General features: G+C 39.4%; 1 protein-coding gene across 1 annotated transcript; it reads left to right on the top strand.

The window, feature by feature from the left end:
• LOC145404323 (endosome/lysosome-associated apoptosis and autophagy regulator family member 2-like) lies at window positions 1-24,215 on the top strand. The gene is made up of 20 exons (XM_080275879.1): window positions 1-206; window positions 5,137-5,260; window positions 5,913-6,111; window positions 7,988-8,135; window positions 8,539-8,734; window positions 9,038-9,276; window positions 10,232-10,367; window positions 11,894-12,043; window positions 12,857-12,957; window positions 13,218-13,334; window positions 14,158-14,277; window positions 14,720-14,851; window positions 15,576-15,808; window positions 16,702-16,840; window positions 17,710-17,936; window positions 19,193-19,378; window positions 20,639-20,774; window positions 21,000-21,122; window positions 22,521-22,646; window positions 24,026-24,215. The coding sequence occupies exons 1-20, from the start codon at window positions 132-134 to the stop codon at window positions 24,089-24,091; spliced, it is 2,973 nt and encodes a 990-aa protein (XP_080132005.1). The 5' UTR covers window positions 1-131; the 3' UTR covers window positions 24,092-24,215.
• Window positions 24,216-27,365: the final 3,150 nt, after the last annotated feature.

Genomic DNA, 27,365 nt, shown 5'->3' on the forward strand with positions numbered 1-27,365 from the left:
GCAGTGTGCGAGTGAAACAAGTGAGAGACGGTTATGTCCATGCGTCGCCCAGCTATCCTTACGCTGATGAACCAGTAAGGGCATCACGGGAGGTGCTGTAAGAGAAATTTGCCGCACGTTTTAAAGAAATTATGTGGATATACTTAATGCTCCTCTCCGTCTTCGGTTTCCAGTCCCATGTGGCCTCCCTAAGGACTTGTCAGCCGGTAAGAACGCTCTGGAATGTTTTATGCAGTTTACAGCCTGGAATGAAGTGATCGTGCCAATCATATCACCCCTCACTTGATGCTTGTAGTCTTCGGTAAGGGCAGTTCGCTTTGAAATATTCGCCTTTAAATAGAAATCACATGAATGAGGAATGTTGATGGTACCTGCAGCTGAGTGCTTGCCTAGTACATTTCTTTCTGGAATGTCAAACGCAATATGAGGCATGTTTGTAATATACCCCATGATCGGCAGGGATGCTATGTAACAGACTTATCCGACGGTAACTGGAACAATAAGCGTTGTACTAGAGAAACTTAAAGAAGGACATATCCTTCCAAGTAGAATGTAAAACAGAGAACCTATCAAATATGATAATGTAACCTACTTTCTCTTCGCGATTTATGGTGCATTTGCTCCTCAGTTGGCTATCCAGTACCGTACTTACACATGGTAGTAGCCTATGCATAAAATAGGTCAGTTCGATTAAAAGCTCGTTCTTATTTGTAGGTAATGTTTAGCTCAGAACACGATGCAGGATTTTACCAACCAACCATAAAGTGAAAAATCCAGTGTTAATGACCTAACCTAACCTAACCTAATTTTGCTTTTAGTCAGGCAGAGAAGCATTTTTAGTATCAATGCATATTCTTGTCATCCCCAGACAATGGTATGAGCATTTTGGGTGACTTATGAACTGGAGGGGTCACATACTCTTCACTAACCCCGTCACAAAAGATCCATCCCAACTTGGAAAAAAAAAAATCTTAGTGGTAGCAAGAATAAATTACATGATGTATATTACTTCCTTGGGATGAAAGCGTCAGGCACTTAACGTTTGAATCTTTGTCATTGTAAGTATATTTCCTGTTTTGCTGCAGATCAGACCCATAACACACACACACACTTGAGAATCGAAATTACACAATGCCAGGTATCATTTTATCCAAAAGTGATTTGATAGAACTACCTGTTATACCACCTGTATATTGCAGTATTTCCTGTGAAGTCAGTTATTTATCACATGAACCCACAGAGACCTTGAGATTTCGATCCCTACAACTGAAGAATTTAGTCTGGCAGCACCCTAAAGAAAAGAATAATTACCGGTACGTGGGTTGTGTGAATATTTACAGGTAGAACTGTTTCCACAATCTTCTAAGCCCTAAGGTTAACGGTCGCTCTTGTACAGCGTAATGTAATTTTTTTGTTAATGGACGTGTTTTGGTGTTTTTGTATAATTAGCTGATATTGCAGTATGACAGCCGTTGAGAGAGAGAGAGAGAGAGAGAGAGAGAGAGAGAGAGAGTCCTTTATGGCTAGTATTGACGAAAGGGATTGGTTCCAAGCGGATTGGGGAAAGGGAGAGGAGGAAGAGCTGATAGAGACTATGTAAAATATAAATGTAGAAGAGAATTGATATAGCTGATAGCAAATAATGTATATATAGTACATACGGCAAGGTGAAAAAAAGAGAATGAGGTGGAAGGATATTATGATGACAGGGAAAAGGAGGAATGGAAAAGAAGATCGATAAGTAGGAGGTGGAGAGAACGATGACAACAGGTGGGGGAAATGTGAATGGGAAAGGATACGTAAAATGAGAGAGAGAGAGAGAGAGACTGGGGAAAATGTGAATGGAAAAGGATACCTAAAATACGAATGGAGAGAGAATGTATGCTTAGAAAAGAAAATGGAGGGAGAGGGGTCAGTATGACTGCCACATGAGACGATTATCAAAATCATCTTCGATCACACACACACACTAAAAATGATGGAAATAAGAATAAAGTAAGAAAGACATTATCGTGGTGAAGAGGCTAGGTGATGAAAACAAGAGACCATTTAACACATGGAACACCTAAACTCCTTCAGCCTCCATTGATAAGAGATATCGCATCCCACACCTACAGACAACTCTGTGTGTGTGTGTGTGTGTGTGTGTGTGTGTGTGTGTACGGGCATGTGGGAGAGATCGAAGATTTGATAATCGTCTCATCTCATGTGGGCGTCATATTGACACCCTCTCTCTCTCTCTCTCTCTCTCTCTCTCTCTTAAATGTATCTGTCTCTGCTTCCTTTTTCCATCCCTTCCTTCTCTCTTCGATCGTATTTTTCTTCCATCTCCATCATTATTTGTCCTCCTTCCCTTCCTTCCGCTCTCTCCATCCTACCTCCCTCCACTGTTTCCACCCTGTTCCTGTGTGTGTGTGTGTGTGTGTGTGCCCTTATATATCTCCTTTTTTCGGCCTCTCGATCCTTCCCTCATATTGCCAGTAACTTCCTTTCGCTTTTCCCCATTTTCACTCCTGCTCCATCTACTTTCCTTCCTCAGTATCACACTCCTATCACATCCCTCCTTCCTCTTCGTCTGCCTCGCCTTCCCTTCATATCTCCCTTTCCTTTCTTTTTCTTCTGCATCTCCTTTCCCCCCCCCCTTTTCCTTCCTTCCTCCGTCCTTTCATTTCTACCAACGTTCTCTACATCTTACCATATCCCTCTTTTCTTTCCCTCCATTTTTCTCTTCCTCCTTCCCCCCTTCCTGCGCATCATCCCACGATTTTGTTCGTTGTGACAGTAGTGACAGCTGCATGGAGATAATAGTTTCCTGTAATGATAACGCTTAAGATTAACCTCTCTCTCTCTCTCTCTCTCTCTCTCTCTCTCTCTCTCTCTAAAGATATGGGTTTAACTATCAGTATCATCAATTATTTACCATATTTATTCTTTCTGTCACCTAGCAGCTGTAGGGAGACCTTTTGTAGTAAAGGAGTTGATAAGGAAAATTATCCAAGCTTTGTAATCGCCTGGATGTAACAAGAATAAGCTACATCATCTAGTCGCAGCTATTTATAGAGGCAGCAGAGTTGACATCCACAGTTGTCTCTTGTGAGTTAGGTCAAGGTTGCATCATACACTGGCAGACCAATTCGTTTGTCAGATGCTTTGTAGTCTAGTGGTTAAAGGTGCAACTATAGGGACAAAAAGTTGATGCCCGTTGAATCACTTTCATCCAGACACATCGTATCAAAGAACATCATTCTTGGGCAGACATACAAAGCCCGACTTAGCTTAGAAATGCGAGCGAACAAGTAGTTAGGTGAAATACATTATGATTTCGCCAAAATTTCTTTTCTACTTCTCATTTTCCTTTGCTGGCTAAGATTCCTAAGCGTTTGCTCACAGATATACCCCAAGTGTAAAGTAGATCCAGTAGAATAGCATATGAACTTTTGCCACTGTACAATGGTGATTGATGGGAAGCATTTTCTAAGTCCCCCTGGATGAAATGTGGGATTAGGTATCAAACATTAGGCAGACAGATAGACATACTGTAGATAGATATGTAGATGGATGGCATATGGGATTGGGTATCACACAGTGGGTAGTTTTAAATAGACATACAAATAGATAGGTAGATGGATGAAGTGTGGGACTGGGTATCAAACAGTAGGCAGATAGACAAATAGATGGGTAGATAGATATGTATCGTAATCGTGTACAGTAGTTATTTTGCAGTTCAGCCTTCGCAAAAGCCTTAGCTATCAGTGTTATGTAGTGAAACCTAGAATTTAGCAAGCAGACTATAAGCACCCATGAACAGTAACAGGCGTTTAATATCGTGAGAGGAAGCTGGTATCTTTGAGATGCCGAGTTCGTTAGCTGTTATCATGGTGTTATCAGGTGTAAATTGATAGTGTGTGCCAGTAACCAGACACTCATATTTCATATTCCCCTTATCACACTTATTTGGCGGGGTAGACGTGTATCAGGAGTTAGAGAGAGAGAGAGAGAGAGAGAGAGAGAATCATTTGGTAATGAAAAAAAATCTACCGGTAGGTTTTGTATATACCATAATAGCTTTATGGGTATATTCTACATTTATTCCGTTACACACTTTGGTCTGGAGAGAGAGAGAGAGAGAGAGAGAGAGAGAGAGAGAGAGAGAGCAGGAAACAGATTAACCTTTAGCCATAAGAGAGAAGGCAACAGAGTTGACAAGAAATCAGACTAAGAGATAGAAGGCTTTTAATAATAAAAGCATCACTGAGAGTAACATACTGTTATATCCAGAGAGATAAGTTATCATCAGTATGACCTTCCAATTGTAACTTATGGAATACTTCCCAAGAATGTAAATTAATAAGAGTACTGAAAAAGGAATGGGAAGGATAATGGCACATATAGGTATTACAGTATGAAGGGGTTAAGAAACATCACTTACAAGGGAACAGGTGAGAATAGAAGAGATACACAGTATTTAGTTATCACCACAACTGAAAAGTCAGAAATGGACAAGGAGAAGATTGATTTTTCATAGAAGCGTAAATTTCAGTAACAGACAGGCACATAATTTTGTTAGCATATAGGTAGGTTACAAGACTCCATTCATTGCTGCTGTACTCACTTGCAACTATTTGACTACATCATCCATATATTGTACCGGTACTGTATATACAGTACCCAGTATATGAAACAACCAAGGTGACAAAACACATCCCTATCTTACTCGTACATTAATGTTAACAGGATCACAGAACTTCCTCCCAACTGTCACACAGGCAATGCAACCTTTATAAATGGACATTGTTGTCCACAACAACTCCCTCCTACATGATATACAGTATTCTTAATGCATGCTATAATCCTTCCCAGTCATCAAGGTGTTTATATTAAACTAGGATTCATGATCAAAAGAAGTTTATGAAGAGAACTGAGTGTGTATTGAGTGCAGGGAGTACAGTAAATCTCTGTATGCTACAGAACAAGGCTGTTCAAGAAGTGCAACCTCTTAATCTTCATATGCAATTACCGTACTGTGTTGGTTATTTGGACAAAATAGAATAGCAGTGTAAAGCAGTCTTACACAGTAACATTAAGCAGCCTTGGCATGTCTAGTGATGTGATTTGAATAACCCTTTCTGCTTACAGGAAGACTTCCACTATGAGTTCACTGAGTGTGACAGTGCAGGGGGCCGGTGGCGGGTGAGTGTGCCGGAACCTGGTGTTTGTCAAGGAGGAGTGTCCAGCCCACCAAAGCGCACTGAAGACTGCAGTAAGTTCGTGTTTTATTTAAAGCAAAGCCTGAGTTAGAAATGCACATGCAAGAAAAAAACAAACTTACTAAAAGAACTGTTGTATACTGTACAGCTGTATATGCACAAATCTGCAAGGATGATACCTCAGCCAAAGAAATATGTAAATACTGGTATGTTACCCTTTTGCTTATGGTATTTTTTTCCCTTGTAAGTGTTTTCTTCTTTCAGTGAACACAACTTGTTAGAAAACCTGAAGCAAGTAACTATAGGTGTGAGTAATGCCATTCTAACGTGAGACATAGAAATTTATGCACAATACAGCATAGTCCATTTGTGTGCACAGAACAAGAGCTTTTTACTGTTACACTTGCCAATAACCACATGCACTGTAATTTCAGGTGCACCACCACTATAGTCAGTCAAAGATTCCTAACCCCGTTCAGTTCTGTTAAATGGCCAAGAATAATCAGACTGGTTAATAAGTTTGACTTTCCAGGGAGACTTATTCTTGCCTCATAGCTAAGGCTCATCACATTTCATGCAAGCATAGTTTAGTATGTATGTTGTGAGTGGTCCAGTTTAATCACATAAACACAAGGAATAGCCATACCATAACCTCTGTACACTGCACTGAAATTAAAATCCGGTCCCACTATTTTTTCTCCACAGGTGTATCATGTGACCCTGGATGGTACTTTGATGTTTCTGAGCTGGTGTGTGCAGTGTGTCCAAATGGCACGTATTCATTAGGGGGTGGTGTTCATTACGAGACCTGGGACCGTCTGCCAGAGGGGTTTAGCTCCTACACAGAAGCATTTCGTTCTGCGTTCTCCGTGAGCAGACGACATGGGGAAGTCGACTGTAGTGAGTAAGTTCTGAGAGGGGATGGCATTAAGTTTTGGGAGAAGTGGATTTCAGTGTTTAGTAGCGTTTGGAGAAATAGATTATAGTACTGTTTTTTGAGTTCTTCAGGAAGGGGAACTGTAATGAGCAAGTTCTGAGAAAGCACATGGAAGTAAGTTTTTGGAGATGGGAACTGTTTGGTACGATCTGGAGGCAGTATATTGATTTCTTGGGGAGAGATTTTAGTAACATCAGGAGTGGTACAGTTTTGTGTTCTGGAGGAGGGTAACAAGTACTGTACAGATCTGTCATGCAATACTTAAAGTTGCTCAAAGTTGGTTCATGATTAAGATGCATTTAGACTGATATTTAATTTTAGTTGAGTGCTCATAACAGTTTATAAAGTTGTTTTGAAGTCAGGATTGAGTGTTATCATATTTGATCTTATATTCTCTTAGCCATACACCATAGATACATCTTAATGCATTGCTCACAGCTGTTTTGATTTAAGCAGTACCTTGCTTGCCTACATTCTAGGCATATATGAAGATTCTTGAATGTTAATGTTAATCAGGATATGTATGTTATCAGTTCCTATTTGAATGTTTAATGCTCTAGGATTATTGTGGGCCCTAAAATATATATCTGACTATTTTGCACATTTGTTCTGTTTGGAATATAAATGGAATGGGTGTGAGACCTTCTGTATATTATGCATTGTGGTATCAGGAACAACAGGTTATATATTATGGTATGTGCAAAAGACAGCACACTGATTGAAAATTAGTTTTTGTGGTAATGAAGCTTTTAAAGGGAGTATAGAGTAGATTGTCAAATACAGAGGGGTAGGAGGAGCTAGATGAAGGTAGTGAGTGGCGAATGTCATTGAGGTAGTTGTGGCAAGTATTGCAGTAAATTAAAAGTGCAAAAATTTTCAGTAAAGTACTATGCTGTATAGTTTAGTGAGGTAAATGAATGGAAAGAATGTTATTGATAAATATGGTACAGTATATGTGGCCTTTGTAGATTGGATAGAATACCATAAGAACTATGGAAATGTCATGAAGGATGTGAAATAGGGATAAGTACTGTATTGTTTAAATGGTCAAACTGTGTGTGCCAGAGAGAAGTCACATAGAGAACAATTGTGACTAGAATAAAAAGAAATTCTTGATAAAGCATAGTGATAATAGATCATAGGAGTACATGAGGAGTGCAAAGGATACATTAATGATTTCTGTATGTGTGGATGAAAAGTACAGTAATGGGTAGAAATAATGCCAACAAATTTAGATGACCTCTTTTAGCATTGTTTTTCTGTGTATTAATCAGTTGAAAGACTGGATGAAATGGGAACTAGAATTTTAGAGGTGTTAATTGTCTTAGGCATATGAGGAAAGACTGACTAAGAGGGTGTATGTAGGTGAGGTGGAGGGAGGGAGAGGAAGGGGTAGACCGAGGATGAGGTGGAGGGATGGAGTTGAGAGGTATATGAGGGAGGGGGGGGTGAGTTGGGGGGAGGGTAGTCAAATGGTGGGTGACAGAGTGACTTGGAGGCGTTTTGTCTGCGGCCACCCTTTGCGGGATTAGGGCGTCGGGCTATAGATAGATAGATAGATATGAGGAAAGAGCCAGGATTTGAAGGACTTGAATGATTATATGGTTCATTTCATCAGGCTTACTGTCAATAGTTTTCTTCATTTCCTTGCTTCTGGATTCTACCTTATATGTTTAGGTGGGACTAAAAGTCAGGATGATGATAATGAAGATGATGGTGATAATGATAGTATGTAATGGTGTTTTATTCTGCAGTGTGGTCACACCACTTTATCCTATCATTGCAATTTATGGTACGCATGTTATCAGGTGTGGTTTTTAGATCTTATCATTAATTTCACCAGATATGGATGGCAGACAAAGGGTGACTATCTGGCCAGCAAAGGAGGCCAGTGTGCATCAATCTTGGTGTACACGGTGAAACTGGTGAAGCCTGGAGCTGTGCGTTACACATACCAGTACACCAATGAGGACATCATCTTTGAGTTTGAGGTGTGTGTGTGTTGATAGTACACTAATGAGAATATTATCATAGAGGTGTATTTGGTTACAGTACATGAACAAAGACACAACTACCCCAAATCATCCCTTAACCTCTTTGCAAGGCCAAGGCAGTGAGGGCCAAAGCTTGGATGATATGGATGACTGGAACAAAGATGCCATCAAACTGAGTACAGTATATTGACAATATTGGTTCTCTGTACATAGCTTCAACAACTACCCTTTAGCATTCCATAACCTATTGTTTGGCCCTGGTTGAGAAGTGCCAAAACTAAGACGACCAAAACAGCCCCAACAAAGACGTCATCACACTGAATGGAGTAACAGTATCAGATAAGCTTGCATAGCTTTCATAGTTACTAGTTAAGCTATTTGTTCATAAATCTTACTGCAGGCCCAGGATGAGGAGTGTCAGAGCCTGGATGATGCAGATGACTACAAGTTCCCCAGCATCACAAGAGAGGGCCAGTGGGTGACGCGCTCAGTCAAACTTAAGTCCGGTCCCAATGTACTGCACTGGAAAACCATTGGAATCGAGACCCGGGGATCTCCATCTCGCCCTGTCCTCATCAAGAGCATTCAGATCAGTGGTTCGTGTTTGAACTTATCCCTTCACAACAATAATATCGTTATTCATGTTATCTCCATGCAGTTTTATTCAGCACAGGGGAGACATTTCACATTGATGGGGATTAGATATAATCTAGCTTTTATTAACACTTTATTACTAGAAGCCTTTCGTAAGCTGAGTATGCTGTAATTGTTTGGTGGTTGTCTGAATAAAATAAAACAAAATACTGTATCCCATCTCATGCTGCCTAGACTGATGCTGCCACTAGATAACATGTACCTGTACCCCATGTGTACCTAGCCTAGTTTATTGTGCTTCCCAGGTGTGGCTCACTCATCTGAGTGCTCGTTGTGTCCTGAGGGAACTTTCAGTGGCCCTGGAGCCTCCCAGTGCCAAGAGTGTCCTGAGGGTACCTATGCCCCACGGGGAGCCTCGGCCTGCCTTCCTTGTGACCCAGTGACTGAATATGCTCCCAAGGGTTCTGCCACGTGTCTTAGGCGACCACCCTGCACCTCACAGGATTATTATGAGATAGATTCTGCTTGTGATGAGAAGAACCAGGTGACTTATGTTAGAGTAATCTAACAGCATACGCTCAGTTTCCTGTGACTCACTTGTAGCTTAGTATAATTGTCATGAACTGCAAATAGATATATGAGAAAAAGCAAACAAAAGGGAGTTGGTAATGACAGCATTAACAGTCAGTCACTTGTAACTCACTCTCAGTTAAGTAAAAGTGTGTAACATTACTGTGAGTCAAATACCTTTCATGAACGTGTTAATATGATGTACAATCTGTCATTATATGTCAGGGATGTGTTTCAAAGTTTCACATTTCATTGTCATATAACTGGTACCATAAGCTGGGGAACTAGTGTGTCAGCTTATATAGGTAATGATGGAATCTTAATATGCAATGTTGTTTACTGTAAAAGTCTATCTATCTATCTATCTATATACCTAGGCTGCTTCCCCCAAGGAAAGGGAGGTAGCCGAGACAGGACGACTCACTCTCCACTTACTCATCCATTCAAACACATTCATTCGCATCTTAGCTCCAAAGGGGAGAACGGACAGATCCTCACCACATCACACCGCACAAGGGTCAACTGCGCAATGCAATCAGTGACATCCGCAGCAGGGCCCGACAGCGGAACTGGTTTACCCCTGCCACATCATAACAGACCCATCCCCTTACCCGCACCTGACCTGACTAGCTGATCAGACCAAATGCGGGAGAATATCCCCTCAGGGCTGCGTCATCACTTATTCATTCACAATTTCTCTCCATTTATTTCTGTCACGCACTGTAAAAGTAAAAGCAAAATAAATGTGTTAAAAAAGACAACTTAAAATGAGAACTAACTCTATAACATTACTCTGAGGGTTAATTTTTATTTAGCTTTCCTGCCAATCAGAAAAAAAAAGAAAAGAAAAGACACCTTATGTATGTTAAAAGCTTACTGCATAGCATTACTATGGGAATCAGTATTTATTTAGCTCTCCCTGTGGGCAGACCCGTGCAGTGTACCGGTGGGTGGAGCCTCGAGTGTGTCGGGAGCAAATGGAAGGTTCTGTCTCGTTGCCACCTTCAGGGGAACTCAAAACATGCCCTCCCTGCAACCCTGGCATGCACTACACCACAGGCCCTGGTAATGCATATAGTATCATGAGTTCTATGACTTACAGACTTTGTATGGTGTTTACTCTTGCAGTACATTTCTTATGGGCACTATATTATGTGTTCATTATTTCTTGCAAATAATATAATTTTTTTTCACTATTGCGTACAAACATTGTACTGGCTATTCAGTATCTGTTTCAATAAGACTTTCTCTGTTTCTTTTTTGAGTCACAGGCCCAGAGGTTATCCTATGTTGTTGTCACAAAACTGTTTTTAAGTCTCCCTGTCACAACTCCTCACCACTCCCTCATGCCATTCCAAGCATCCCTCCATCAAGAACTCTTCCATTTCATTTTTCCACCTCAGTCTCTGGTCCTTATTCTCCCATTAGCTTTATTTCAATAAACTTTTTCAGCTTTTAACTATGTGCATTCCATGCATCCTAAAGATCATAGCACAGCACAGTAGGTCCTCAAATTTTGTGAACCCTAATGTTGTGAATTCCTATTTTGCAAGGTACATCCAAAAGATACTCATTTTAAAAATTTGGGCGAAAAATGAGCGTTTTCACACTACTTTGCCATGCAGAAGAGTGACGTCATCGTGTCTTAATATAAATACAATGCTATATGTGACCACACACAAAAAAGTTTGAGTAAGTAAATTGTAGTAAACCCTCTATAATTCGGGGGAACCCTATGTTGGATTATCCAAAAATCCAAATTATTGGAGCTCATACTTGCCCCTATCCCCAAATCACACCCACACTCACTAAAACATGGCATTTTCACAAAAACACTGAACAGTACAGTATATTATTACTTTATACTCAAAGAGTGCACAATACAATATATAAAATAGTGTCAAACCTTGATAATGAAGTCTTGCAACACAGTAGTAGAGTACAGTACACTTAACTGTACCGAAGGTACTGTACAGTTCTTAAAAATTACATTTATTACTGCACTTGTCACTACAAAAACTGTTCATATCCACTTATCACTGGAACCCTTTTTGGACTTGTCTTGCTTAATTCAAATTGCTATCTGAATTAAAATTATTTGTCTGGTGGTCAAAAAAGATCTGAATTAACCGATTTCTGAATTATTCCGGTTCGAATAAGAGAGTGTTTACTGTATATATATATATATATATATATATATATATATATATAAAGGTGCTAGAAAAATCTAAATAAGCCTTCTCCATTTTCAATGCTGATGTAGCTCCATTTCACGCATCCAGTACTACTTTCATTAGCAGGCCATGTACTCTATACATTGGAGGACTTGCCTCAGTATGCGTGTGTGAAGTTGGTCATATGTTTTTCCAGGTCTGTAAAATGTACACTTATTAGCTTACATGGCCAAAGCATTGCTTTCATATTGTATGCTGTGCAGTACAGTACATATTGTGAATGCTTTTGTCTGCTTACAGTGCAGTTTTGTGAATTACATGTACTGTAATTTGGTATGAACATTAGAGTGATGATAAGATGCACCCACACAATTGTGCATATTACCCTGCTTTCCTTGACAACTCTTTTGATGTCAGGATGCGTGTTCTGTGGGCGTAAGGAGCACAGTGATGGCGTGTCCCCATGCCGGCCCTGCCCTCCCAGCACTGCCCCCAATTATGGCTACCAGTACCAGTGGTGGACTGCCATGCCTCCCAATATGGCTGCCACATGCATGTCTGCTGATGGTAAGTCAGGGTACATGTAGTATATACAGTTTTAGCTATCTTTTTATGTATTGTATTAAATTTATTTAACGTTACTAAAATATGCCGTTCATAGGACAAATAGTTAACTACTGTATATACTGTATACATTTTTTTTTAGCATCCTTTGATGCATCCTAAACAAGTTTCTTTTGTACCAGAAGTATTCTGTGATTCTTCATCATTACATCCATATCCATTTTGATAGTAGGTGGTGACTTTTATCCACTCACTTGATGTAGTGCAGCCTACTTCTTCCATTCCCTTTCTCATTCTGTCTCTGTTTGTTTCCTCTTTATACTTCTTACTTTCCTTCGTGTCACTTTTTATTACTCTTCTTGCCACTTCAGATGGCCCCACACTGAGTAACAGGCTTAATGGTTTCCAGTAACCCAGGAAGCCATTTAAAATATTGGGTGGTAACCACATGGCCAACTTATGAGAAGTGGAGCCTGCTATGTTGCCCCTGTTAATAGGGTGGACATATGCAATGTGGTGTCCATCCAGGAATCAAGCCTCCAAACTATTCCCCACACCTTGCAATGGCAAGGCACTGTCATCCACAAAGGAACATTGGTTCACTGCACCTGACAGCCATACAGGGGCAGTTGCTTGCCTGTGGTTGATAGATCTGCTTGGTCAGACAGACTGAGATTGATCATCAGTAGCAACAACAGCATCCATATCCATGACCTTTTCTTTTGTCTTCATGCAAGATTGTATTGATTTGTTTTTGTTTCACAGCTTCAGGAATAAAACTCATGTTACTTACATAATATAAATTTTTTCTTGCAGATATGGGTTGTAGTGATCTAGATGGATGGCAGGTTGGAGGGGATCATATCCACTCTGGGAGGGGCCATGCTGACGATGCCTACCTTGTCCTCAGCCTCAAAGTACATCCTGGATTGATTTAGCCATGCATTTAATTTTACACACTTCATTTAGCTGTTAACTTTTTTAAAGAATTAATTTAGCTATGAATTTAATACTTATGTGTAGGATTGATTCAGCCTTGGATTTAATAATTGGATACACAGTTGATTTAGTTTTTTTTTTTTTTTTCCCCCCCACTTAGTGTACACATAGCTTTAGTATTTATGTACAAGATCGACATAGTCATGTATTTAAAACTTGTGTACTGTACTGTGTATAGGTTGGAGGATTCAGGGGCCGTGAAGGATTTGTAAGTGGTCGCCCCATGGAGGTTGGACGCATTTCATTCACGTTTGAGCTCTCCTGCACCTCAGACTGCGAGTTTGCCTTTATGGAGGTATGTATGTGAACTGGAGACAGTACTTGGGGTATACTTTGACCATTTTAACTTGGCCTGAATTTTCTGTCACCATTTTGATCACTGAGCTGTTGTAAGAGATTTATACTGCGCCAGAATATGATGCTAGTCACAAAGAGGTGCAATGGAAAGGTGAATTATTGTCTCATTCTGCCAGAAAATAAGCTGGGGACGAAAAAAAAAATTCTGGGAAGTTAAAGTGGGTGAACTGCTGTACAGTACATAAATTCTTCAGTTGATTAGTTACAGTCATGGAAGTTTGCAGAGCTTAGATTTTATTAATTTATTGAACTTTTTTTCTCTCTATGGTTGTCAAAGGTACTCTGTTTGATGTTCTCAAAACTATTACAGATTGCTGGACAGTATTTCAAGACATACCTGATTAACTATGATCATCATAATTATCAAGTGCAGTGTACTTTTGATTTTTACTGCATTTTTATGTACAGTACTTCATTGTGGAATTTAGAATTTGTTGAGGGGAATTAGATAGATAATGACAATTTGATTGAAATTGCATTTTTAATAATGATACATTTAGTCCCATCAGCCCAAGATCACCTCCATTTTGTCTTACTTAATTTTAGATTATTTATCCACTCTAGACACCTCCTCCTGGTGGATGGATTAATAAAGACTGTTTTTAACTTCTCCTTTTTGAAAATTGTATCGGTAGTTGAATAAAATCATTTGAAAATATTAAAAACTATACACTAAAAAGATGACATTCTCAAATTCAAGGGGTTTATTAAGCATTGCAAACTCTATAATGAGATGATTAATTAATGCCTATCCGTCCCAGGCATCAACCAAGAAAGGAGTAACTGTTCTGCAGAGGTGGACCGGAGCTCAGGCTCGCTTGTACTACAGCTACCTTATCACACGCAATGACTCCTACACATTCTCTTGGGCATTCCAGAAGGTTAGAATTCCTCTTGTTTAAGGTTATTAACTGATATTCTTACTGGGTTTGTGGTAAGCAATACATGAGCTCTTAGACAATCCAAAGAGTTATTTATTTATTTTTGATTTTTTTATCGTACTGAATGGAATTTTATACAGTATTTGTAAGGCAGTACAGTTATACTGTATTGTTTGTTGATGGTCTTGGATTAAACCCTTTAGAAATTGTTTTGGTTTATGGATTTATCAGATACAAAGATTGAACTACAGTATTTTGATGGTTACGCATATTATTCATACTTGATTGCTCATGATAGAATTAGGATACTATCTGTATGTATTACTAGAGTTATTTTGAGTGTCCGAAACTCATATTATTTAAGCTGTTGGACTTTATCATTAATGACTTACATTTCATTCATGTGTATATACTAATGCTGTTGGTGTGGTGTTTATCACAGGTGTCTTGGGAGAAAAGCTACCAGAAGACAGGCTCCTCTCGTCTCTTTGATTCTGACATGGCCAAAGTATTCAACATCAACGTGACCAACACTATTGATGGTGGTGCATCCTCCTGCCTCCCTTGTCCACAGGTTAGTTGATCTTTTTATACTATTATCAGACTGATTTTTCCATAAATCCTACAACCACCCAGAAAAAAAGTTCCAGAATAAACAATAAATGATGTACCGTAATGTCCCCTGAATTATCATGAAGACTAAGCTGCTGATTAGCTCTCATGTGAATATACATTAATATTATGGAGCAAAAATAATATGCAATTTAGTTTGAAACCTCTGTTTTGATACTGTTTAGAAATATTCCTTATATATTGTTACTAGATTTTTTATCAGTAGAGTCATGATCATCCTTGAGGTCACTGTTGTTAACCAGTACTGTATATCCACTCAAACAGTACCATCTTTTATCACCCTTCTCTGTGAGGCATTAGTTGAAAGTTGCTGTCTTAATGTTGCCCTGGGGATGACAACTCTTTTGGGTGAAATGTTACGTGAACTCTTTAGATATTAGGACACTACATTTCAGTGGGTCTTGAAAATTTATTCTCATAACAATGATTTGTTCTTGGAGGAAGGACAGGAGGAGGAGAGTGCAGAGTCTTTCTCTTTCTGGTTTCTCCCATGAAAGGCAGATCTTGAGTGTAAGAGGAAAATTATCATAGGTTATATCTGGTGTTGCAAGAAAGACAAGGAGAGAGCAGAATCTTGCCATGTGTCCTCTTTTCCCTGTGAAAACAAATAAAATTATGACAGGGAATTGGCTGTAATTACAGTATGTTTGTAAATCCCACCCCAGGCCCCGGCATCATCAGGTTGCATCCCGTGCCCTGCTGGCCACTACATCCAGCGCAACACCACCGAGTGCACCCACTGCCCCCCTGATACTGTGGTGACAGACCCACTGCCCTACGGCCCTGAGGCCTGCCTGCCCTGTGGCCCAGGGCTCACCGCACCGGACCACCTCACCTGCATCGTACAGTGCCGTCTTGCAGTCGACAACAACACCTATGATCTCACCAACATCAGCAGGTTCAGGATGATATTAAACACACTTCAGGCAGCACTCATTAACCCCTTCCCTCCAATGACAGGCATTTAGTTCGTGCCATTATGTGACAATTTTATTCAGCATAAGAGAGACATTTCTAACTGGAGATTTTACATAATAGACTTCATTAGCCCTTTCCATACAAGATATCCTTTCCAGGCTGAATAAAATCAACAAGAGGTAGCAAGGATAAACTAAGCTAATATTTTACTACATTGCAATATAAGGGTTGAGAGTAAAGTGTGGGTTTCAGATATCACAACTGTTTCCATCGAGTTAGTACTGTAAATTTAGGGTAACCGGCAAATCATCTTTACAAATACTTTAGAAGTGACACTTTAATGAACAGTTTTTCAGTATGTATTATGGAGTTAATATGAAAAAATATATAGATAATTAATAATAAGGACTTCGATTTTAGTAATGAAATTGTACGTTTCAGTAGATTGCCCCTGTAGCAGGTTGAAGTGCTCAAACTGAAGGTTTACAGATGTTAGTAGTGTACAGGTCAGTTAGAATGGTTCTTCCTCAGTTTAATGATCTCAGTGATTAGTAAAAAAAAAAAATCAGACTAATTCAACACAAGGGGTAAGATGGGACTAGATGTTACTGTTTTCTTTTTTTTTTTTTTTTTTACATGACTGAAGTTCTTTTTGACTGCAATTAGAAAAATTGATAATCTTTGTTAATGGCCACGCTTTCCAGGATTACAGCATCTGGCTGTAAATAAAGAGACAGGTAGATGGAATAAGATATAACTTGTTCACTATGAGAGATTTCTCCCTGTCTGAATGGAAGCATTTAACAGTAGAAGAAAAAAAAGTCATTGTATTGAAAGGGTTATTCTTGTGGCATCATATACCTACATTTCCAGTGCAAGGAGCATGATGGGCAGTACACTCTTTACTTCCTCGGGCACAAAGTTCTACCACATGTTCAACATCTCTCTGTGTGGCAACACCAGCGTCACCTGTGCAAATAACGTCACCTTCATGGAGGGCGAGGCCACCTCAGTTAGTGACTTAAATTCTTCATAGCTTTTATTGTTTTTATTATTATTTCTAAGTCTGTAAGGTGGTAGAAGGTGTAGTAGGTCAAGAATAAGGTGGGAGTATATGTTCAGTGAGTGCTGGGGAACTGACAGGGACTGCATTGGTTGAATTAGGTATGTACAGAGAAGCACACTTTTTAGTTTGATATTGGAATGATTATCTGGCAGGTGTATATGAAGTGTATATAGAGAAAAATACAAATATTATCTGCAGATGGATGGAGAGGGTATTGGTGGGTCAAGCCAGGGTTAGAATGCAATGACTGTGCTTTAATTTCATTCTGCAAACACCAGTTTAATTTCATTCTGCATAACACCAGTGCATTTTATTGAGGGGAAACAAGACCCCTGGTTTGAAGATGTTAACCTTTTCATGGATGGCCTGAAGTTTTTGGGTGGGCAGTTCTGTTCATAGTGCTTTCCTGATTATGGGAGACCTGACTGATAGCTAAGCAGCTTTTTATTCAAAATATATTTTCCCAAGTTCTGTAATGCAGTTTGCATCAAAATACAACTTCAGGAGGTATCTTTGTGACTCAGATCATGTCCATATGCCATCTTGAGGTATGTTTTGTGACGTTTGCATCACCACATCTTCAGGAGGTACCGGTAATGTTTGTGATGCAAATTACAGTACATTATAGCTGATGAAGGCTTAAAATTTTGTGTGTGTGTTATTTGACCATCATGTTGGGAATAAAGGTGGTATCAGCTGGGCAGGCATGCACTGGCTACTATTTTCGAATCTCAAAGTATCTACCACCAGATAATTTTATTCAGCCTAATCAAAACCTCTGGATTGAAAGTGTTAAGAGCCACCCATACTTCCAGATTGTGTCACGTGTGTGCAGGTCAACCATCGTTCCAGGGATGGAGGGAGCATCGGTGGGGCGGGGTGGGAGGATGCGAGCAGTGGCCACCCAGTCAGTCACTCTTGGGGATCACTTGGTTGGGGTCACAACCAACGCCACGCTCATGGACATCACTGTCATAGATGAATTCAGACAGTCTAACTCATCACATAACAAAGATCTTCACTTTTTCTACACCACCCCAATGTGAGTTACCTTTGTCTGCATTTAGGATTCAGGACACGGATTTACAATCAAACCTTGGATAGTTCTGTAACCGAACTAGTATATCACCAATTTTAACATTTTTGCCGCTGCTGAACCAATACCGATATTTGTCCTCTGGATCGAAAAATTGGATAAAAACAACGCTGGTATACTTCTGGAGGGAAGGGGGGTCTTAATTTTTTACAGTAAGAAGTCGGTGTGTACTGTTGTTGATTAGCTTCTTGCACACTGTTGTGTAGCTTAATGAAAGGTCAGTCCCCCTACATACCATCTGTCTATAAGAGAGAGTGTAGTGACATTGTTTTCCCACAAAGCAGACAACTCTGGCTGGATAGCAGTGTGTCATTCACTGGGAAAACTGATGTGTGTTATATGAATACATGTAATCAGCTGAAGTGAAAGAGTTACTGTATGACAGTATTGTGATACCAACTCTGACATATGGAAGTGAAGCTTGGACCTTGTTGGAGGAACACAAGTCAAGAGTGAGAGCAGTGGAAATGAGCTATTTGAGAGGAGCGTGTGGAGTCACATAGAGTAGAGAGACAGACTGACAAATGAGGAAATGAAGGAGCATTATGATGTGGATGTGGATGTGATAGGAAGCATTAGGAGAAATACACTGAGGTGGTTTGGCCATGTGGAGAGGATGGAGAGTGAGAGACTGATGAGGAGAGTGTATGTGAGTGAAATGAAGCAGGGAAGAGGGAGGGAGAGGCCAAGGATGAGGTGGAGGGATTGAGTGGAGAGGTATATGAGAGAGAGGGGTGTGAGCTGGGATCAGGGCAGTGAAATGGCGGGGGACAGGGTGACACAGAGGCGAATTGTTTGTGGCCACCCCTTATGGGATTAAGGCATCTGGCAATAGATAAATAATAATCAGGTGTTTACAAAATTTAGTACTGTAAATATTGTGTCTTATGTTCAGGCATTTAATATGTCCAAAGAGAGATTTCATAAAGAACATATGTAGCTAATAAAGTAAAAATATATGAATTACCATAAGTACTGCCTGTAGTCAGAATGAAGTTATTCATGTGTGTACTGCTTCCATACCTTTAAATATAAGTAGGCCTGCTAGAATAATTGAAAGGTTTCTGGTGAAGGAAACCTCACCATTGTTAGTCATAAAAAGCACGAATGTGTTTCTAGAGCTGTCATAGGAGTTATTAAAGCACCTTTTTATATACCTTTACACTATAATGTTACCATCACCTCTCATTTCCACCCTGCAGGTCAACCCGGGCATGTCCTGATGGCCGCACAACCACTGTGACCTTGCGATGCGACCCAGATGAGACAGGACAAGGCCGTGTCACCCTGCCCCGCCAGTGCCCTGATGGAACCTGTGATGGCTGTAACTTCCACTTTCTCTGGACCTCTGCTCATGCCTGCCCAGAGTGCCATATGGAGGACTTGATGTAAGTTCTGGCTTAACTTATTTTTAATCAGGTAATGTATTCTGTTGGCATATTCATGTACGTTCACATAATTTTATTCATTTCAGGGGAGACAGTTAGTTGTCTGTTGCTGGAATGAAGGTACTGTAGACAGTTACAATGATGCTGATACTGATCTCATCCTGAATGAGGAGTTTCACCGGAATAGGGAAGGTTTGGAGTCAGCGGATCCAGTGTTTGGCCCTTGATTGAATCTGCTCTTGTGAGCAAGGCAGTTGGCAGCTGGGGAAGGCAGTGGATGTCTTGGTTGACTGTTGAAATGTTGCAGGCCTAAGGAGATAAAGGAGTGGGTTTAGTTTTTGCTCATTTTATAAATTAATTTATGTATGAATGTGTTGTTCTATATGAGTGACTGAAGAGTGTGATTGGAAATGTGTATAAGGAGAAGGGTGATGCCATGGAAAGAGGAAGTTTTACAGGCATAAAACTTTTGGACCAAGTAATGAAGGTAATGGAGAGTCCTGGAAAGTATGATAATGAAAAGAGTGAATATTGATGAGATGCTGTTTGGGTTTATGTAAGGGAAAGGGATCACTGATGCCATATTCACTGTCAGACAGGAAAAAAATATATAGGAAAGAAGAGGGCACTGTACTGTACTTTGTTTCTGGTGATCTGGAGAAGGCCTTGACGGAGTTTCTAGGGAGTTGGTGAAGTGGACAATGAGAAAGTTCGGGATCGAGGAGTGGCAGGATAAAATGGATATGGCAATGTATGAGGGTGCTTGCACCCAGGTGAGAGTGAACAGAGGATTGAGTGATGAATTTTCTGTGAATGTTCGCGTGCATCAGGGGTCAATCTTGAGCCCATTATATTTCATCATGGTTTTTTCATGCTGTCTGTCATGACTACAGAACTGGACTCCCATGAGAGATGTTGTATGCTGATGACTTTGTGTTGATTGTGGTGGATAAGAGGGAGATGGAAGAAAGATTTAGGATGTAGAGAGTTGGAATGGGGCACAAGGGTTTGAGACTGCCTTAAATGAGGGTAAAACAAAAGTGATGATAACTAGGGGTGGTGACAGTATTGTCAAAGCAGAGGGAGTGTGGCCATATGCAGTGTGCCACAAGGGTGCAGGAAGTAATGGCAGCGATCCTGCTTTATATAACTGTGGAAAATTGTGTTATTAGAGTATATGATGATGATATTGATCCCACGTTATGTGATAGTGATATTATAGCGATAATAATTCACCATACACCATATCTCTTGACTCAGAGTGGTGCATGGTGAGTGTGAGGGTGGACAGCAGAAGGTTCATTACATCACGCCCAACCACTGCCGTGCCCCCTCTGGCATTATGCCCCACAGACACTACGTACCCTGCGTCACTAGACTGCCATTCATGGTAGAGGTGAGGCCGTTTTGCTCCGTGATTCTTCAGTTATTAGTTGTTGTGGAAGGTGCAGTCAGTCTTCATTTTGTGTCACTCTTTTCTTAAATGTTTAGACTGAATAGTCTAGTCATAGACTCTTAGACTTCTGATGGGGTAGTAAAAGAATGGATGATGGATGGTTGTGTTTAACGATGCCAGTAGCAGTTTTGATTTAGATACATGTACAGTATATGGTAATTGCAGATGATTGTGCTGAGCACTGTGAGTGTGGCCATGCTTCTCTGCCTTCTACTCTTCTGTCTGTGGAAGAAGAACCAGCGTTTGGAATACAAGTACATGAGTCTTGTGGCTAAAGCTTCATCTAAGGTACAGAGATATCATAATGATTTGTGTACCATATTGTGAAACAAATGTTTGCAAGATACACTGTGTATGAACAGATTTACTTATTGATAGATCTGGAAGAGCTGTCAGAAAGTGAATCACATTTAATACATGTAAGTATGGAACTTAACCTGATGGTGATGGGGATGGAGAGATTACAGTATTGAATAGTAAAGTTAGCTTGTACTGTATTACTAAAAACAGTAACAGTCACTCCCGTATTACTCCCTCAGTGTGTCTGGGGCTAAACTGCTCCCTTTATAGTGAATAGGGCTAAAATACCCCCTTCAGTATGTACAGCTGTAAATTACTTCATTCATAGTGTACAGTATTAACATTTCAGAGTGTATGGGTTGAAGTTGCCCATTTCAATGTATGTGGAGCTTGGATATTCTTTCAGATTTCCTGTAAGCCAAGAAACCATGTACAACGCCGGGTGGTAACCATATAACCAAACCATGTGTGCTCCCTACGTGTCAGTAAGTGGGTTGGTGGAGGGTTAGTGCCCCTCCCCGTAAAACAACTAACTCAAAGTCAAATGGCTGCCCCTTATGGGAGCATGGTGTATGGCACTAGATAGATAGATAGATTTTGTAGATCTGAATGACCCTATCATACAGCATAGTTAGACCTAAATTGTCCCTTCAAAGTTTAGTGGTCTAAATTATGTACCTCTTCAAATTGCATGAGATTAAAGTATCCCTTTCAGATTGTTTGGGTTTGAATAACTGATAACTTAAACATGTGCTGGGTAACACTTCTTTGTTCTGTCCACTTTAATAAGGGCTAAAATTGCCATATCCTTCCCGAGCTGTAGCAAAGGATTAACTGTAGAATATAGTGATAGTCATAAAGAAAGTGATGGTGGATATAGTGTCATAATACTCTTATTCTGCTGTTGAGCAGTGAGAAGCATGCAGTAAAATGAAATTTTTTTGCCAAGTTAGGGTGGATAAAGAAATTCTAAATGTATGTTGTCATTTTTATCTTATTTATTTATTTATTTTGTGAAATGTAATAACTGAATATTGGCTTGTTCAAGTTCCATTGCTACCTGTACAGGTTATTTGCCCATTTTGCCCATTTGACAGTGCCAGTTTAATATTTTGGAATACATCACAGACAATTAACAAGGACTTATAGTTCATTCACTGTAACTAGGCAGAAATTTGCATCCTTTTGCTCTTTATTTCCTGGAAGTTAATGGCAGAATAAGATAATACAGTATTGTGGCTCTACATCCCTTCTGAAGCAGCTATTCATAACTAGCATCATAATCTACTATTAATGTCATACTGTAGCTCAGTATTCAAGACAGAGAGATGGCAGTTTTGTACCTAGTTATAATGAACAGAACAGTGCAATTAATTTAACTCTCAGGATGGGATGATGGAGCTGCCTCGGCCTGAGTCGTGTGCCCTGGATGATGGAGAGGAGGAGGAGGTGCAGTACTCCAAGAACCCTCCCAGGGGCATCCTCAGCAAGTTCAGACAGCACAAGGTGGCAGTGAGTACCATAGCACATTTGTTCTAACCTGAGGAAGATCCCATACCACTTTCAGCCCAGTTGGTTGCCAGATGTAGTTAGATTTGAGAGCTGATGTGATTAACAAGGAGACTCATTCGTGCCTCATTACTAACAGTTGTCAGATTTTAATGCAACTGCTTCTTTGTTCCGTACTGTACTGTGTTCTAGTTGTGCGAGTGACACAGTTTGATCAGATGATGACAGGCTGTCCCAGTATTAGAGACAGTATATCACCCCTTTTTAAGTGATTTGCTGTTATTGACCCTTCAGTCCAGTGGGTCAGTTTTTATTTTATTCATGCTGTCTCCAGATGATTTTGTTCAACTTTGGGAAGACCTTTATTAGTGAAGGGGTTAATGATGGCTGCATCTAATGCCTCCACTTTAAAAAGTCTCCCCAAAGCTGAATATAATAATTTTCTGGTAGCAGTATGCTAATATAATAAAAAATGTCATTGAAGTGGAGTGGTTAGGTCCACATTAAATTTAAGAAGGATTGCCTTCTAAAGCTCAGTGTTACATTGAAAGTTAATTTCACAGGCCAGTATACAAAATTACAGCACCAGTGGTATTGAAAATATGATGCTGTATTTTGGAATACATCCATCAGTTATGATACCTGTAGCACTGCCAGTAGTAAGTTACAGGAATAAGATGGAATTGTATTTATTTATTTTATATATATATGTATATATATTTATATATACTATTTATATACAGGTGGTCCCCAGCTTACGATTGGGTTACATTCCGAGAAACTGTCCGTAAGTGGAATATTTTAAAGTAAAAAATGCTTATATCATAGCCTGGTCAAGCCTTCCAACCCTTTTAACCATGCTTAGAATACTTACATTAGCCCACAGTTGGGCAAATTCATTAATGCAAAGTATATTTTGTAATAAAGTATTGAAAATCTTACATTATTTATTGAATATTGTACTGTAAGTACAAGATCGTAAAGTCGAAAGTTTATAAGTTGACTGTTTGTAGAATGGGGACTGCCTATACAGCATATATATATATATATATATATATATATATATATATATATGTTCATTCATTCATTCATTGCCAGACGCCATGTATCCCAGAAGCGGGGTGGCCAAGACTTAGAGTTAATTCTTTTACAGGGAGGGGCACTAATCCTCCACCAACCCCACTTAATACGTAGGGAGCTTATATATACTGTATGTATATATATATATATATATATATATTTTATTGCATTAACTACATTATGTTGAAGGTAAATGCTTTTGGTGTGTCCTTCATTGATCTTAGCTGTTTGTACATAATGTTGAAGGTACAGTATATGCTGTTGTTGTGTACCTCATTGATCCCAGGTGTTTTCTCCTTCAGCCAACTGAGGGCCGAGGGCTGCTGATGGAGTCTGTCACCCTCACCTCCAAAGACCCAATGACATGAGCTGTCTGCCATACATCAGCCAGGATGTAGAATTTCATTTCTTCCAGTTTGCCTCAGTTGCCCCTCTGGGATGGGGAAGGAAGGTGGTGCTTCATTTATTCTAGTTTACCTTAATTGTCCTTGGGATGAGCAAGGAGGTGGGGTTTCATTTATTTTAGTTAATTTAGTTGCTCTGGTAATTGGGGAACAGAGATGTGGGACAGGTTTGTGAATCAGATTATTTACTGTATTATGGTGTTCAGTTGGGAAATGTTATTACAGTAGTTTGGTGGTGAGAGGGAGAGATGAGATTTTAGTAAGTTGTGATATTTTCTGCACTAACTCCTTGTTACAAGTTGCCTTGTTTGATGTTCTTTTTGGGTAATAAGTCCGTAGGGAAAAACAGAAAAAAAGCCCATCTAAATTCTGGTGCATCCAATAAAACTGATTTGCCAGATTCCCCCAAATTACAGTACCAGCAGTGTGAAAAATGTCATAATTTTGGAACCCATCCCTGACATACAGTAAGGATTACCTGTTTACTTACAAAATGTACTGGTTTGATAATTACTGAGAGCCTGAAAACTGCCTGTAACATGCTTTAGTATAGACAGAATTACTTCATATGATCACCCACTTTGTTTTCACATAATTGTCAATCCCTTTAGCTTGAGGACATATTACAGGTACTCATTTTATTGTTGCCACCTCAGACAATTTTTTGCTCAGCCTAATTTTTAAAAGAACATTATATAATGAAAAAATACATCTTTGAGCTGTTGAGATTAATAATTCTGAGTATATATTATTGCTTTATCATGATGATTTGTTACAGTTAGCTACAAGAATTGCTGTTTTTGTTGCAGAGTAAATATGTATACAGGCATACAGTACTGTAGTAATTTTGTTTATGGTTTCTTCATCATAAGTTATAGTACTTTTCCAGAATAATTGCTATACAGAGTAGTAATATTGTTTACTGCTTGTTCATCATGAGTTACAGCAGTTACCCATGAGAGTTGCCCTATGTATACACTTTTGAAACCAAGCGCACATTTGGAGTCAGGACAACATCAGGTTACCGAAGCTCAACTGAGGTGTTCCCCGTAGTCTTGAGTGGTAGTGTTAACCCCTTCTTTATGAAGTCTTGCCTAAGCTTAAGAAAATCATCAGATGGTACGGTAGTTAGAATAAAATTTAGAAGTTATCAGTGTGTTGAAGGGGTTGGTAGAGATTTATTCACCTTATAACTACAAAGATCTGTTTGAATAAAATTGCCAGGTAGTAGCAAGAATATTATAGAAAAGGCATTACCATACTGAAGGGGTTATAAGTGTAACAGGCCTGTAATGACATTTTTGAAGTTCGAGCCATGTAGAAAATGGCCATTGATTTTATAAACTCAGTTTTGTGTTCATTGAATGGGTGTGTTGATTACTGTTTATGCTTACTTAATTTTATAGGGAATTCTACAACCATGTTATTCTTAATTCATTGCAGGTATATGTTTGTTGTTATTAGCCACAGTTAATTTAATGTTCAATAGGGTCAGGTCGAGCTTCATATTCTAAAACTGCCAAATTCTGCTGGTACCTTTGACCCTTTATAACCATACACAGATTCTTCCCTCCGCTAGCTTGTTGTATAATTTTGCATCAGAAGAATGACTGAAAGTTTGTGTGTGGATCATCTCATTGTCATACATTATTCAGTTCTTGCTTAGATGTGTACATTATCATACTGTTGTAAATTTAAGGTATCAGCCGTACTTGAAACTTTGTATGATGTTTCACTATTTAGCATTGTATATAGGTACATTTCTCCTTGATCAGGAAATACAGGGAGAAATGGTTCTTGGTGTAAGGTGTATTCCAGAATTAAGATTAAGTCTTTCATCTTGGTTATGAATACCAAAACAGTAAGTTTATGTTTTCCCTATCTGCTCTTGTATGAAGAGAAAAGAGGATGTGCTCTTTGAGTGATACTTTCAAAGTTATACCGAATGTTTTATCTTCTCCCATGCCTTGATAGCGTCTGCCATGGGGGAATACTCTCCCTTGGTGGGTACTGTTAACTAATCACACTCATGTGTTACTTTTGTTGCATTATTATTCATTGGAGTGTCGTTTGCATCATAACACTCTCATCCACAGTTATTACTGGCAGTCCACCATGGTCTTTTGTGATGCTCACAGTAATACGGCTTTTCTTTTGTCACAGTACCAGCTTTCAGTTTGAGTCAGTTGTTCAGGGGTTCTTCACAACAGCTGATACTTTGTTTTTACTTGTCTGTACCTGGGATATTGATGCTTGGACATCATGTGTTCAGATATTATCACCTTTAGCCGTTTGTTAAAATGCTAGGATTATATTAGCAAAGATGTCCCCTAGTATTATTAAACTCTGACACCAGCTTCAGTAAAACATGTCACCAAACTGCTGGAAAGATTCACTTGTGAATTCTTTTGTGATCTTTTTATAGGATAGGGAAATGTATCAGCCTGACTCATGGAACTGTTTAGCAGAAATACCCAGGCAGGTCAGGATCACATGGTTGTTTGTGTTGATGCATGTACACTTGATGCTGACGGATTTTGTTAAATTGTTTAGCAGGAAGATGGTCTGTGGAATGCATCACAATTAATGGTCATAACAAGTATTGGCTGTAAAGACAAGTATATACAATACATGTAGGGTTATGTCTGGAGAATGACTGGCATAATGATGGCAGGGCAGGTCCCCCACGTGCCAACATTGGAGTAAGTGTGCTGGAGCATTCACGTGACATATGAGGTGTGATCAGCAAGTTTTGATAAATTTCACCACTTTGTCATGAGTAGCCAGTGATTTCTGCCATTGCTAGTTGTGCTTGATCCACTCCTTTAGTTGTGAATTATCATTGGACAGCACAATACCACATGTCGATTCACTGTACTGAAAGTAAGGTTAAGACTGTAAGACTCACCCATCAAGTTTTCAATCACTAAGACCTAAAAATTCTTGTTGAAATTGCAATCAAAGGTCAAGCTAGGTTTTTTTTTTTTTTTTTTTTTTTTTTAAATATAATGTGGAAGGAGTTGTGCCCACATACAATAATTTCTCCCCAGATGTACTACTTTTAAAGCATCTTTATACCTGGAAGTTTTTAAATTTTGTATGAAGTATTGAAATGCAAAGGGCATGAGGAATAACAGATGGCAGCTTCACTACAGTGGTGCACCCAGCTATGCAGCATATAATTACCAGGCAATGTGTGGTTGGAGGGGGTGGGGGGAATACATTTATCCACCTTATT

This window comes from Coenobita brevimanus, chromosome 1 (assembly GCF_032717465.1).
Source record: "Coenobita brevimanus isolate Jiangsu-jjx chromosome 1, ASM3271746v2, whole genome shotgun sequence".
NCBI lineage: Eukaryota > Metazoa > Arthropoda > Malacostraca > Decapoda > Coenobitidae > Coenobita > Coenobita brevimanus.